The sequence below is a fragment of the Symsagittifera roscoffensis genome, chromosome 4 (assembly GCF_963678635.1).
Source record: "Symsagittifera roscoffensis chromosome 4, txSymRosc1.1, whole genome shotgun sequence".
In the NCBI taxonomy this organism is placed as follows: domain Eukaryota; kingdom Metazoa; phylum Xenacoelomorpha; order Acoela; family Convolutidae; genus Symsagittifera; species Symsagittifera roscoffensis.
This window is the reverse complement of record NC_087065.1, coordinates 32,810,009-32,823,484: the sequence shown is the minus strand read 5'-3', so window position 1 is coordinate 32,823,484 and position 13,476 is coordinate 32,810,009. Positions and strand designations below refer to the sequence as shown.

At 33.0% G+C, this 13,476-nt stretch overlaps 1 protein-coding gene across 5 annotated transcripts in view; it reads left to right on the top strand.

The window, feature by feature from the left end:
- LOC134844376 (uncharacterized) overlaps positions 1-13,476 on the top strand; it is a 75,688-nt gene that overhangs the window by 39,307 nt on the left and 22,905 nt on the right. For all 5 annotated transcript variants that reach the window (XM_063861030.1, XM_063861029.1, XM_063861027.1 and 2 more), the window contains one exon: positions 8,264-8,566. In XM_063861030.1, the coding sequence (XP_063717100.1) occupies positions 8,264-8,566 (303 nt within the window). The remainder of the gene's footprint in view (positions 1-8,263; positions 8,567-13,476) is intronic.

Genomic DNA, 13,476 nt, shown 5'->3' with positions numbered 1-13,476 from the left:
GACGTGATCCAAATTAGAAACCGAACAAAAAAACAATAAATTGAACAAACCAGGTTCAGTTGTCCTTTTTTTGTACTATTCTTTACACTCACTAGTGTAGCTAGAGTGCACTGACGTAGTTACTGCAAAAAAAATGCAAGGGTTCCTTTTGTTTCAAAATTGAAAATATGTTTGAAAAACGAAAAAAAAAATGTAAATTTTATCAAAAATTTTATTTGATAAAATAACGGGCTCTTAAAATTTAAAATACCATAGTTTACTGATTGTTGAGCAAAATGAAATAACGATAATTGTATCAAATGATTAGAATTTCTCTTTCCACGATTTTGCGTTTAATGCTTTAATCCCTATAGGATGCGCCCTGGGACCCTAATGGTCCCAGGTAGGGGCATCCGGGACCTCGAATAAAAAGCAAAGAATTAGAGAGCAGCCGGTATGTTGTGCTGTTATGATTCAGCTTATAAGATTTTTCGGAAAACTTGCACGCTTGGAGAGAGTTTTCATTTTCTTCATGAGACATTCTATCTCAAATTTAATAGAAAGGTATTTTAGAGTTTTCCTGATTCTAGCATTGTGGATACTGGGATACATTTATGTAACCAACACGGTACTATTTTTGCTTCGATGACATATGTGATGAAAGCGCAAGATAATTTTCAGGCTTTGTTTTTCAAAGTCTTTTAGAAAAGTGATTCGACAAATGCTTCATCAAATAGTTGGAGATGTGTCTGTCAAACTTTTTTGTCTAAGGGAACAGATTCCAGCTACGGAATGAATCAATTTTTAAAAGAAGACGTGAAGGCGCACTGACTGATCAGGTGGGTGGGTAAAGGCTTAGGTCGGGTGGGTGGGGCGAAACAATTTCCTCTAGGTGGCCGCGTTCCAGCATTTCAAAAATTTTTTAGGTGGGGTAGGGCCCCCACCGGTACAAGTAATCTCCCTAAATTGGTCTTTAGAGAATTTTGACAAAAAAGTTGATTCTCGAAATTGTCAGGTTAGATTGGTCTAATTTTTTGCATGCGGCCCTAAAATGTCAAACGAATAGGGGTTTCCTTTTGTGATTTTTTGACCCAACAATTTTTAACAGGTGTTTGGGCTAATTTGGGCTTTTTGCCCAATTTGGGAAAAGTTTTTATTTTGCTTAATTCTCAAAAATAAGTAAAAATTTTGATATGCTTATGCAAATATGTCTAAATTGGGTTCAGCAGTCCTATCTAGCGAACTAATCATCATGGTGGTGGAGGTTTTTGAATCTGAGAAAATTGATTTTTTTGACTTTTTTTTTCCCATTTTTGAATACTTTTTCAAAATAAAAGCCTTTAACGAAAAAACTTGAAAATAATTTGCTTAATTAATTTATTTGAGCTTAAAGGGCCTTGCTCTGGCTTTTTTAGCTAAAATGAAAAATTTCAGCTGAAAATTGGCACTTTTTCGAAACAATCATTTTTTTCAAAAAATTTTTAAGTTTTTGATTTTTTTACAATTTTTTGTTCAGAAATGAAGTTAAAAAACGATTTTTGAATCAGAGTCAATTTTTTGTTTCCAACCTAATGTACTTTATGTGGGAGTACTGTTTGTACTATTTTTAGGCCCTCATTTTTGTTTTAAGCCAAGATATTGCTTTTCGATTTCTGTCTAAAAAATCGTAAAAACAGGTTTTTTTGACCTTTCTCAAAATTTTAAAATAAGTGACCCACTTGTTGTTAGCCGCCAGATAAGGTCTCCCAAAACCTCGAAGACTCCAATAAACAGACTGATGAGATTTTTTTAATAATTTTTTTCAAAATTTGAATTTTTCGATTTTTTTTGAACTTTTCAGCTGAAAAATTATTCTAAGTATCGCCATTTGAAGAAGAAAAAAGGTTAAAGTTCAAAATTCCCTTTCTTTTCTGCAGTTTTTTTTCTTCAAGGGGTGTTATCACGCTGAAAATGGCTCATTCAGACTATCTGTATAGCTTTTTTAGGTTCCAGTTTCTCAAGTTGGCTCAAAGGTGCCTTAAGTGGAGGCGAAAAGGAAAAATAGCCAAAATGAAAACTTCATAAAATCTACAATTTTCAACACTTTTTGGTAATTTAAAATGCTAGACCCACTAAGTTGGGTACGCTGAATCGTAATATGCAATTAATTTTCACTTTTTTTCAATTTTGAAAATTACAAATTTTTTGATTTTTAAAAAAAAACATAATTTTCAAATTTTTCTCTTTTTTAAAACATTTTACATCATATTGATGTTTTTTTCTGCCAAAGTGTTACAAACGGCTAGAACAGGAATCTTCATTACTTAAGAACAGTGGTTGGTGCGAGGAAAACTTTAAAAAAAAAACTGATTCATTTCTCCCGATTTACAAAAGAAAAAAACTGTTTTTAAATTCATTGAAAACTTACAATTTTTCTCATCATTATCCCTTACTAGTTTTCAGCAACCGCATTTGCAACCGCCTAACATCAGTTGTTCTTGGAAGCATTGATTAATAAAATCAATTTTCTTTAAAATTAATACAGCTTCTCATGAGGAAATGAAAACAAGCATTAGTGAAAAAAATTTTTGTGAAAAATTAAGAACAACTATCCGTTAACCTGGATCGAGGTAGGATGCTCAATCGGTCCCTCTGGGACCTGTAGAGGGAGCAGCCGTAACCGTAAACTCTACGCTTAAAATCTGAAATCAGCCTGATCGGAATTATGACCTTAGCGGAGATCAAATAAGTTTTTGATGTTGCGTTCTTATTTTGAACAATTTTTTTCTTTCCATTTCCTTCATTTTTCAATTTATTTTTGCCGAAATCAGTCTCACTGCATGCCCGGTATTAGCAAAAACTTGATTGTTTCACAATTTGAAATCTTTGCGTTTTTGATGGTAGTTTAAGTTAAAATTTATCAGAATTTTTCTTTAAAAAATTTTCACCTGGCGAAATTAATTGAGCATTGGCATTTGCGCCCGAAGGGCGCACTGCGAATGGGAATGCGTAAAACTCCACGTATTGGCTTGAGCACATGATGTGATGTCGATGCATGACCACGCTCTCTTTTGGTTTCAGAAAATACCAAAAACAAAAAAAAGTCACGTGACCTTGAGGGTGCTAGGTGGCCGCGTTCCAGCATTACAAAATTTTTTGAGGTGGGGTAGGGGCCCCCACCGGTACAAGTAATATCCCTCAAATGGACTATAGAGAAATTTTGCAAAAAAGTCGATTCTCGAAATTGTCAGGTTAGAATGGTCTAATTTTTTGCATGCGGCCCTAAAATGTCAAATGAATAGGGGTTTCCTTTTGTGATTTTTTGACCCAACAATTTTTAACAGGTGTTTGGGCTAATTTGGGCTTTTTGCCCAATTTGGGAAAAGTTTTTATTTTGCTTAAATCTCAAAAATAAGTAAAAATTTTGATATTTTTATGAAAGTAAGTCTAAACTGATCTCAGCAGTCCTATCTAACGAACTAATCATCATGGTAGTGGAGGTTTTTGAATCTTAGAAAATTGATTTTTTTGACTTTTTTTTACCCATTTTTGATTACTTTTTCAAAATAAAAGCCTTTAACGAAAAAACTTGAATTTAATTTGCTTAATTAATTTATTTGGGCTTAAAGGGCCTTGCTCTGGCTTTTTTAGCTAAAATGAAAAGTTTCAGCTGAAAATTGGCACTTTTTCAAAACAATCATTTTTTTCAAAAAATTTATAAGTTTTTGATTTTTTTACAATTTTTTGTTCAGAAATAAAGTTAAAAAACGATTTTTGAATCAGAGTAAATTTTTTGTTTCCAACCTAATGTACTTTATGTGGGAGTACTGTTTGTACTAATTTTAGGCCCTCATTTTTGTTTTTAGCCAAGATATTGCTTTCGGAATTCTGTCAAAAAAGTCGAAAAAACATGTTTTTTTGACCTTTCTCAAAAATTTAAAATAAATGATCCACTTGTTGTTAGCCGCCAGATAAGGTCTCCCAAAACCTCGAAGACTCCAATAAACAGACTGATGAGATTTTTTTAAAATTTTTTCAAAATTTGAATTTTTTGATTTTTTTTGAACTTTTCAGCTGAAAAATTATTCTAAGTATCGCCATTTGAAGAAGAAAAAAGGTTAAAGTTCAAAATTTCCTTTCTTTTCTGCAGTTTTTTTTCTTCCAAGCGTGTTATCACGCTGAAAATGGTTCATTCAGACTATCTGTATAGCTTGTTTAGGTTCCAGTTTCTCAAGTTGGCTCAAAGGTGCCTTAAGTGGAGGCGACAAGGAAAAATAGCCAAAATGAAAACTTCATAAAATCTACAATTTTTAACATTTTTTGGTGATTCAAAATGCTATACCCACTAAAATGGGTACGCTGAATCGTAATATGCAATTAATTTTCGATTTTTTTCAATTTTGAAAATTACAAATTTTTGATTTTTAAAAAAAAAACATAATTTTTAAATTTTTCTCTTTTTTAAAACATTTTACATCATATTGATGTTTTTTCTGCCAAAGTGTTATAAACGGCTAGAACAGGAATCTTCATTACTTAAGAACAGTGGTTGGTGCGAGGAAAACTTTAAAAAAAATGATTCATTTCTCCCGATTTACAAAAGAAAAAAAGAAAAAAACTGTTTTTAAATTCATTTGAAAACTTACAATTTTTCTCATCATTATCCCTTACTAGTTTTCAGCAACCGCATTTGCAACCGCCTAACATCAGTTGTTCTTGGAAGCATTGATTAATAAAATCAATTTTTTTAAAATTAATACAGCTTCTCATGAGGAAATGAAAACAAGCATTAGTGAAAAAAAAATTTGTGAAAAATTAAGAACAACTATCCGTTAACCTGGATCGAGGTAGGATGCTCACTCGGTCCCTCTGGGACCTGTAGAGGGAGCAGCCGTAACCGTAAATTGTACGCTTAAAATCTGAAATCAGCCTGATCGGAATTATGACCTTAGCGGAGATCAAATAAGTTTTTGATGTTGCGTTCTTATTTTGAACAATTTTTTTCTTTCCATTTCCTTCATTTTTCAATTTCTTTTTGCCGGATTCAGTCTCACTGCATGCCCGGTAATAGCAAAAACTTGATTGTTTCACACTTTGAAATCTTTGCGTTTTTTGATGGTAGTTTAAGTTAAAATTTATCAGAATTTTTCTTTAAAAAATTTTCACCTGGCGAAATTAATTGAGCATTGGCATTTGCGCCCGAAGGGCGCACTGCGAATGGGAATGCGTAGAAGTCCACGTATTTGCTTGAGCACATGATGTGATGTCGATGCATGACCAGGCTCTCTTTTGGTTTCAGAAAATTCCCAAAATAAAAATAAGTCACGTGACCTTGAGGGTGCTAGGTTTTTAAATGACATAAGGTTTAGAATGACGGATGCAAAGGGTTGTTAAATGATTTCTATTTTCCTAAACTGTTAGTTCTTACGATTTTTTGGTTAGCTTAACCTGGGTCTGTTTGTTCAGGGTTGGAGAGAAAAGTATATCGATTCCGAAGAATGATTTTTTACTTTCTCGTGGCTAGTATAAGTTAAGGTGTTAACTTACTTAATCTTACTTAGGGGTAGTGATTGTGTTCAAGGGTTGGAGAATAGTAAATCGATCCACAAGGTTCAGGTATAATTAGAACGCGAGTAGTTCGTTAGATACTATTTTAAACTTACTAAGTCTAAGATTTATCCTGGGTCTGGTAAGAGGGGGGGTCAAGTGAAGGATGAATAACCGAAGTTCTTCACTGTTTATCCTAATTTGAATGATTAGTTTTGTTTAAAAATTTCTATTAGTCTTAGGTCTTTAGAAAGGGTTGGGTAGTGAATCGACGTTTGAGGTCGTTAGACACTAATTAAGTGGGTGGGGGAGAACAAAGTTGTTCTGTTTGATCCAAGGATAAGCCTTGATGATCAAATTTGAAATTTAATTAAGTAGAAAATGATTTAAGATCCAAGGATAAGCCTTGATGATCTGGTTTTAAAATTAAGTGAATTTAAGTTTTAATAAAATTTTAAATGTGTGTAAAGGAAAGATTTAGTGTTTTGATGATATTAGTGGGTTTATGATTGCTGTTATGTTTTAGATGATGAAGCTGGAACAACAGGATGATTTATGATTACTAACCATTTATTGTCATGCTACTAATTTTTATTTTTTATTTTTCAATAAATATTTTTCAAACATGTTTTGTATATTACTGCAGAATTTTAGGAAAACGATCTTAGATCTTTTTATCAATCGTTATTGTATATTAATAAATTTGTTTAGCGCCTGAAATGATTTTGAAGAGTAACTTCAAGGTTTTATGTTTGCAAATGGAAATCTAAATTCATTGCAAGTAGTATTCGAAATATAAAAGTTTGTTCTGGCTTTTGCCGAACTATCATATAACTATACGGCAAGTTTCTACTTTGTCGTATGTCGTCTTTGGTTCGAGGTCTTCTTCCAATTCCGGGTAGTTCTGTTATGGTTCGGAATATTGGCTCTGATCTATTGAGTCGTAGAGACATTTCGATTAAATTATTGTCGTATAACATTTTTGTAAATGTTTTTGTCTAATTTCTAATCTATTTTGGTTAATTCTAATCTATTAAGGTCTTGTTCGAGACTTATGGTCGCACCAGATGAGTTAGGGCCGAAGTGTAACTCATAGAGTAATTTCGGATAGGGTACACCGTCTGCTCGTCACGCTATCTTATTTTCGGCCGGATAGATTCGTGCAACTTCTTAGTCTAATACCGATCCTAATCTTACTCTTATACTATCTAGTCTCAGGTTGTTTAACTAGTCTCTGCTAGGCTCAATAGATCTAGGGTATACTGGTTTATTGCGGCTGCTGAAGTGCTCGGGAGAGTCCAACTAATTTCTAAGTTAAATTCAAATCTCTCTGGTGCTGAAATTACAAGTAACTTCAGCACTTACAAATAAGTGGGTTGTTAGTTAGATGGATCATGATTGGTTAATATTAAATACTTTACATTGGTAAAACATTTAATTTATCCAATCATAAAATGTAGTTTAGATCAGGTTCCACATGTGTTTTTGTGAATGTAAGAGCTGGTTGTGACCAGAAAACGAACTTGCATTTTTGGCTCTAAACAACAATTGTGTCAAATGAAAAGCGCATTGATGGAGCTTATGCTGTAAAACGATTGAGCAATGTTGACAGGTTTCAACAAAACTTGAAATTGGTTACAGTAGCTAAACTACAGGAGGCTTCGTCCCATAGTTTCCCCCTTTGGTCTTACTTTATCGATTTTTCTGGCCCTATAATTTTTTTTTCAAAAAACGGCTGCGGTAGGCCAAAATACACTATTTGTGGGGCGGAGGATTTCGAAAAAAGCAATTTTGGGATCAATTAAGAGTCCCCCCATTCTTGCTTGGGGGGAGGGGGGGGGTGGGATAAAGCTCAATAGGTACTTGAGACATGTTTATAACCACTTGAAAATAGTTTGGATGATTTGAAATCATAGAACAGATTCTCCAACGAATGTGGATGGCCAAATTTTCAATATCAAAGCTCAAAAATTACAATCACAGTGAAAAAGAATTAATAAAATGAGGCATGTAAAGAGACATTTTTCTGCCCTCAAAGGAGGAAAAACGTATTACTTACAATATTAAGATGCTGCGGAGTATTAAGATGCTGCGAAGAGCAGTGTTTGATATTCAGATAGATGGCTAGAGCATCAACCCTGGTTAGTCGCATACCTCGATGAGGCAATGGTCGCCCAAACAAAAAATTGCAAAAAAAATGTTGTTTATAAAATTCGATTTTTTTTCTTTTTCAAAATTTTTCTCGGATACTCATATAAAATAAACTTGAGACTGTCAATTGATTGCGTGCTACGAACACATCCACTATCTACTTCCTTTTTCTGGTGTCTTTTGTAGCGGTTTACCGTTTTTGCTTGGGGGGAGATAGCTCAATTGGTCATTACGGTGGGGAGATTGCTCAATTGATCCCAATTTTGGTCTCAATTTTTCAAACAAATGACCAAAAACGGTAAATTTGGCCTTTTTTTTGTTTCAAAGTTGTGCCTGCGGTGAAGAAATTTATGGCAAATTAGAGTCTTCATACTGCTTTGAGAGAGTTTGGAAATCCATTTAGTCGACCTAAACAAGGTCGATAAATTTTATGACTTTTTTGAAAGTACCCCCCCCCCCCCCCCCACACACACTCAAAAAAACCTGCTCTAAGATCAACCAACGCGCGTTAGACTGTTGATTGATTATCATACATTTGTAATCATTCTGGCATAAATGAGGTTGGCATTTAGCATGAGAATGTGTGTATCAATTGGTATTGGTTTAGTGAAAGCCAACTTCTTCGACTGTTTCGACGTGCAAGCAGCAATAGGATCCGAGGCGAAACTGGTTTGGAAATTTGACGCCTTCCCTCTGCCCACCACGACAGAGATAGAAGTGGAGAAGGATGGCATCTCACTGGACCACACCCAACCCCACTTGGCACACTCTCTGCAGCCAGTGAGTGAGTCAGAGGCCTCCTTCGAACTCCTGGTGCCAGTCAACTCTGAGAGAGATTACGGCACTTACGTTCTCACAGTGACCAACAATGCTGGATCTACCCAAAAATCTCTGCTTCTCAACTATACGGGTATGGGTAACAAGCATTGCTTAATATAATTTTGAAATTGCATGTAAACTGAATTAATAGTGTATATTGGTTGTTTATGAACGTCATGGATATTTTAACTAATACATATGTCTATTTTACTTAATATTTCACTGAACAGTTATTTAAGTTTATTTTTCAAGAAGCAGTAAGTAACGCTAAAAACTGATTCCACAGTACAAGAGTGAAACTTATCTGCCATTTGAAAGCATAAAAATGCATATTTTTCGTGTATTTGATCTTTTTGAGCTTATTCAAGCAATCATTTATGCTATAATTTCTTGTTAGATAAAGATTGTCCGATCCAGGAGCAAAATTAGGGGCGCCCCTCTTCTCAGAGACTCGACCTCTCCCAAGCACTCGAAAGCTCCCCTTTCGGCACTATCCCGCATCAAGTTTCAAGCGTTAATTATCGATTATATTATGATTTTAGTACCAGTCTTACTAAAGTTGAGAAACAATCGATTTTAATCAATTAATAATCGATTATAATATCTCTTTTTAAGATCAAATTATAATTTATTATAATCCATTATAATCGATTATAATCGATTATTTATTCGTCCATTTTTTGATACAATTATAATTGATTATAATCCATAATTATTATTCAAATTTCTAATTCAATAGTTTTGCACAAAAATCCATTATAATCGATTATAATTGATTATAACCCCTCTTGTTTGTCCATTTTGTTTTCGAAGTTGCATCTAAATTGCTTATGTTTTATGCTTTTTGTAGACGTTGGTTCCTATGAAAAATGAAAAAAAAAATGTTTTTCAAGTTTTCCAATTAATTCAAAATTAGAATGTTTTTTTTTTTCATTTCTTCCCCATTAGAGTTGTTTTGTGATGCATATTTTAAACTTTTTAACCACCAAAACATCAGCAAACTGATTATGTTTCGTGATTCATTCGGAAGATTTATTTTTCATCTACCGCGGGAATCTTTCCACTAATATGAAAGAATCTCTATGAAACTTTTGTTTCGTGGCAAAACTTTGTGTTCAGATGAACCAAAGTGTTCAAGAGATCTCAGTGTTCAAAGTGTTCAAGAGACCAAAGTGTTCAAAAAATTGGCACAAAATTATTAACCCATTAGATATAGTTCAAATATTGATTTTTGAATTGACAAAAGTTTAGCAAAATAAGAGATTATAATCCATTATAATTGATTCTAAGGGTTTTTTTGTAAGGACTATAATCAATTATAATCGATTATAAGAGATTATAATTTCCTGGAAAATATCACGATTATAATCAATTATAAATCCTTTAAACTCCTAATTTTGGTAATTATAATCAATTATAATTGTCAAAAAATCATCATAATAATCCGTTATAATCGATTATTTACGCCTAAACTTGGATGCGGGATGTAAGAACAGCCTTTTCTTGCTGACCGACCCAAATTTTTGCAAAGGCTCCTGCTCCTCTTGAACCAACATAAACTCAATACACTTGTTCCAATTTCTCAAAAGAAGTTCTGTCAAAAATGTTCTCAGAGGAGCTGGGAAATTCTGTTTGCTTGACCTAAAAAAAGATCAACAAAATTTCAATGGGCGGCCAAATTGTTTTTTTTTGTGAATTGTATATTCCACAGCTGCAAACATATTTGTATTGTTCGCAACACAGCTGTTTTTTCATCTTTTTCTTCCGACTTTCGATACGAAAGTAATGGAATATTTGTGCTCTCGGTGGGGTTGTTTTTTCTTCAGACAAATTTCGACTTTTTAACTAGCCATTTTTGACAGAATTTCTTAATATGATTCAAAAATTATTGTCCTGAGGTCAAAATTGAAAAAATATTTTACCTGTGATATTTTTTTGTAAAGTTATGGGGGTTCAAAGATTACTATTTTGGCCAATTTGGGACAATTAACGAGCGACATATTTTGCGCCATTAACGCGTAAGCGGAGATATAATCCGTCACAGAAATCGTTCCAAATTGGTTGAAAGAAGCTTATTTGCCATGATTGGTTTGTTACAAGGAGCCAAATTTATTTTTTTGTAGTTTATAGGGCGTGTGGGTGGATGATTTTCACAGAAAAAGTTTCAAGTTGCAAAAAATCATTTTTTTATTACAACTAATTTGTTATTGATATTTATGTTATTACTGCTCCAGAGACCTTAAGAGGCAGTTGTTACATTCAGGGCTTTGTCTTGATACGAGCAGTCTCGTTTCTGTTTAGAATTTACAGAATACAGAACATTTTTTGGAAACTACAAACAAAGAGAAATATATGCGTGTATCAAACACGCGCGGTTGTAGAATCTTGAATGCAAAATTTGCTATCGCAAGTGAAACCCGCATTTAGTTTTGCGGAGTCTAGTAACAAATATAGTTACATCTATAAACAAAGATAGCCCGTTGCTGTGTAACTTCCGATGACATTCTTGAAAAAAAGCACATAATTTTTTTTAATGTTTTTTTTTTCTTCAAATTAGTGTTTTTTTGATATTATAAGAATTGATATTAGAAATAATCGACAAATACCGTAAATAAGACAAATCGAGCAACGGTTTTTATTTTAAAATGAATTGAAAAAAAAACTCAATAAAAGTCCAAACTTATTTTTCATCTTTTTGCAGAAATTATTCCAAAAATGGCGCTAAAATTAATTTCGCTAAAATTTGATGGGTTACTCTTCTAGACTTCTCTAAAATCAATTCCTGACACTCGGTAAAACTTTTTGAAAGTTTTATAACGCCGTTCGAATCAACGGTTGGTGTACTCAACTACGCTTTATCATTCCTTCTTTTACGATGATTATTTGTGGTAAAAATTTTTAGTTGAAAAACAAAAAAGGCCTGCTCTGTCAGCTTATTCGTTCAAAAATATACCAAAAATCTAAATTTTGAACGGATTTCAAAACGTCGTTTGAGTCACAATTGAAAGTGCTTCAGCATGATATATCATTGACCAAATCCGATAATTATTTGTAGTTCCCGATGTTGCGTGAAAAAAAAAACTAAATTACACCCGAATACAAAGTTCCGTCCAATTTCCAATGGTTGGAACAGTTACGGTTTAATTTTAAATCTAATTTCAACCAGGTTTGTGGACACCAGCTAACCCCGCTATGTTAAAGTTACCATATCAGTATTAGGAGTAAAGTTGTTATATCAGCATGTTTGTAGGAAATGTTTGTAAAAGCATAAGATTTTCAGCATTGCTGATGGAACTTATCAATTTTTTTTAAGTTTCCGGGTTGATTACTCTAAAAAAAATTACCGGTTTCAGAGTTTCTAAAATTGAACGTTCCTTCCAAACTCTGGAATCAAATGGTCAGAAATTTCATACGTTTTTAATAATTAAAAATCACATAAACGATTTATGCTTAACGATGTGCTAAGATTTGTTAATGGGTTGCAATGAAAATGATCAAGTCCTTGCTTTTAAAATCTGCTCTAACTGGATGTTTGTTCTAGACAAAGTTCCTAATTGATCACGCTAGACATTGTTTAGTTCAGAGTGAAAGGCTAATTGTGGAATGAGCTTTTTTTGCGGATTTTGTTTACAAAATTGTGGATTCTACGTACAATTGTGGAACCCAAAACAACTTGTGATACCCGCGCGTTGCTGAATCTGCGAAACAACCTATGCGCTGAAAAAATTATTTGAGCGTTTAATTGACGGAAGTTCAGTAAATGGAACCGACCTATAACTTGGGAGTATATTGAAGACTTGTTTCTAGATTTCAGTGAAATTGTCACAATAGTAAAAATTATGAAATCATTAAAATATCACATCCTGATGTATCATTTTTTTACAAATCACCCGGGTTGACCTCCATAGACCGAAAATGCTAATCATACAATTTCATACACTTAGTCTATGGAAAAATGCTAGTCATACAAATTTCATACATTTTTGCAAAATGAGTTTAATCAAATTTCAAAGGTGTTTTAAAGTTGTTTTGGTATCGAAATTGGTATCTCTTCATAAAAAAAAGGAAAAAAAATGGTATGAAAAAAAATGTTACCCATACAATTTCCATATATGGAAATTGTATGATTAGAATTTTTTTAAAAAATTTTTTTTTTGAAAAAAAGCTTTGAACATTGAATTCAACTGCTGGCAAAACATTTAAGCGTTTTTGGGACGGCTACGACTGAAAACTTTGACTTTTTTTATTTTTGTTTTCTCAAAAAAAACACTAGTCATACAATTTCCATATATGGAAACTGTATGACTAGTATTTTTTTAATGGCGACGACAAAAATTTCGTATTCAAACAAACATTTTTTGAAAAAAAAAATTTTGCGTGCAAAGTTTAATTTTTTGTGTGTATAACGTAGTCCTGGATATACTAATATTGGATTTTTTTCCTTTTCTCTTCGTAACTTTTTTCAAAAACGCTTAAAACTCCTCTTTCTTTTGTATGACATGTTTTTGTATGCCTTGATCAATGTCTGGTAATTTAAACATTCAAATTTTAGAAATAATCATCTTTGAAAATTATTGCCAAAATTTAAAAGTTCACTACTTTCGTTATGTTATTTGTCTGAGACAGAAGTAACACATATCAGGCTGTTTCCAATGCATTGTTAATGCGAGACGGCCAAACCGTTGGTTGCTACGTTTGAGTAATCAAGGTTCATGTCATTTGTGTTCGGTTACGAAAAATATTGAGAAATTACAATGTAAAAAATCAATATTTTTGGTTTATGGAAAAATGCTAGTTATACAATTTCCATATATGAAAAAAATACTAATCATAGACCTTTCATGCAATTTTCTGTACGTATTGAATTGCATGGAAAGTGTATGACTAGCATTTTTCCATATATGGGAATTGTATGACTAGCATTTTTGGTCATCCCGGGCATTCTAAATCCGCCTCTTGTCTGATGATTCCACTTTCGTGAGAAAGGTTTGTAATTCGAGT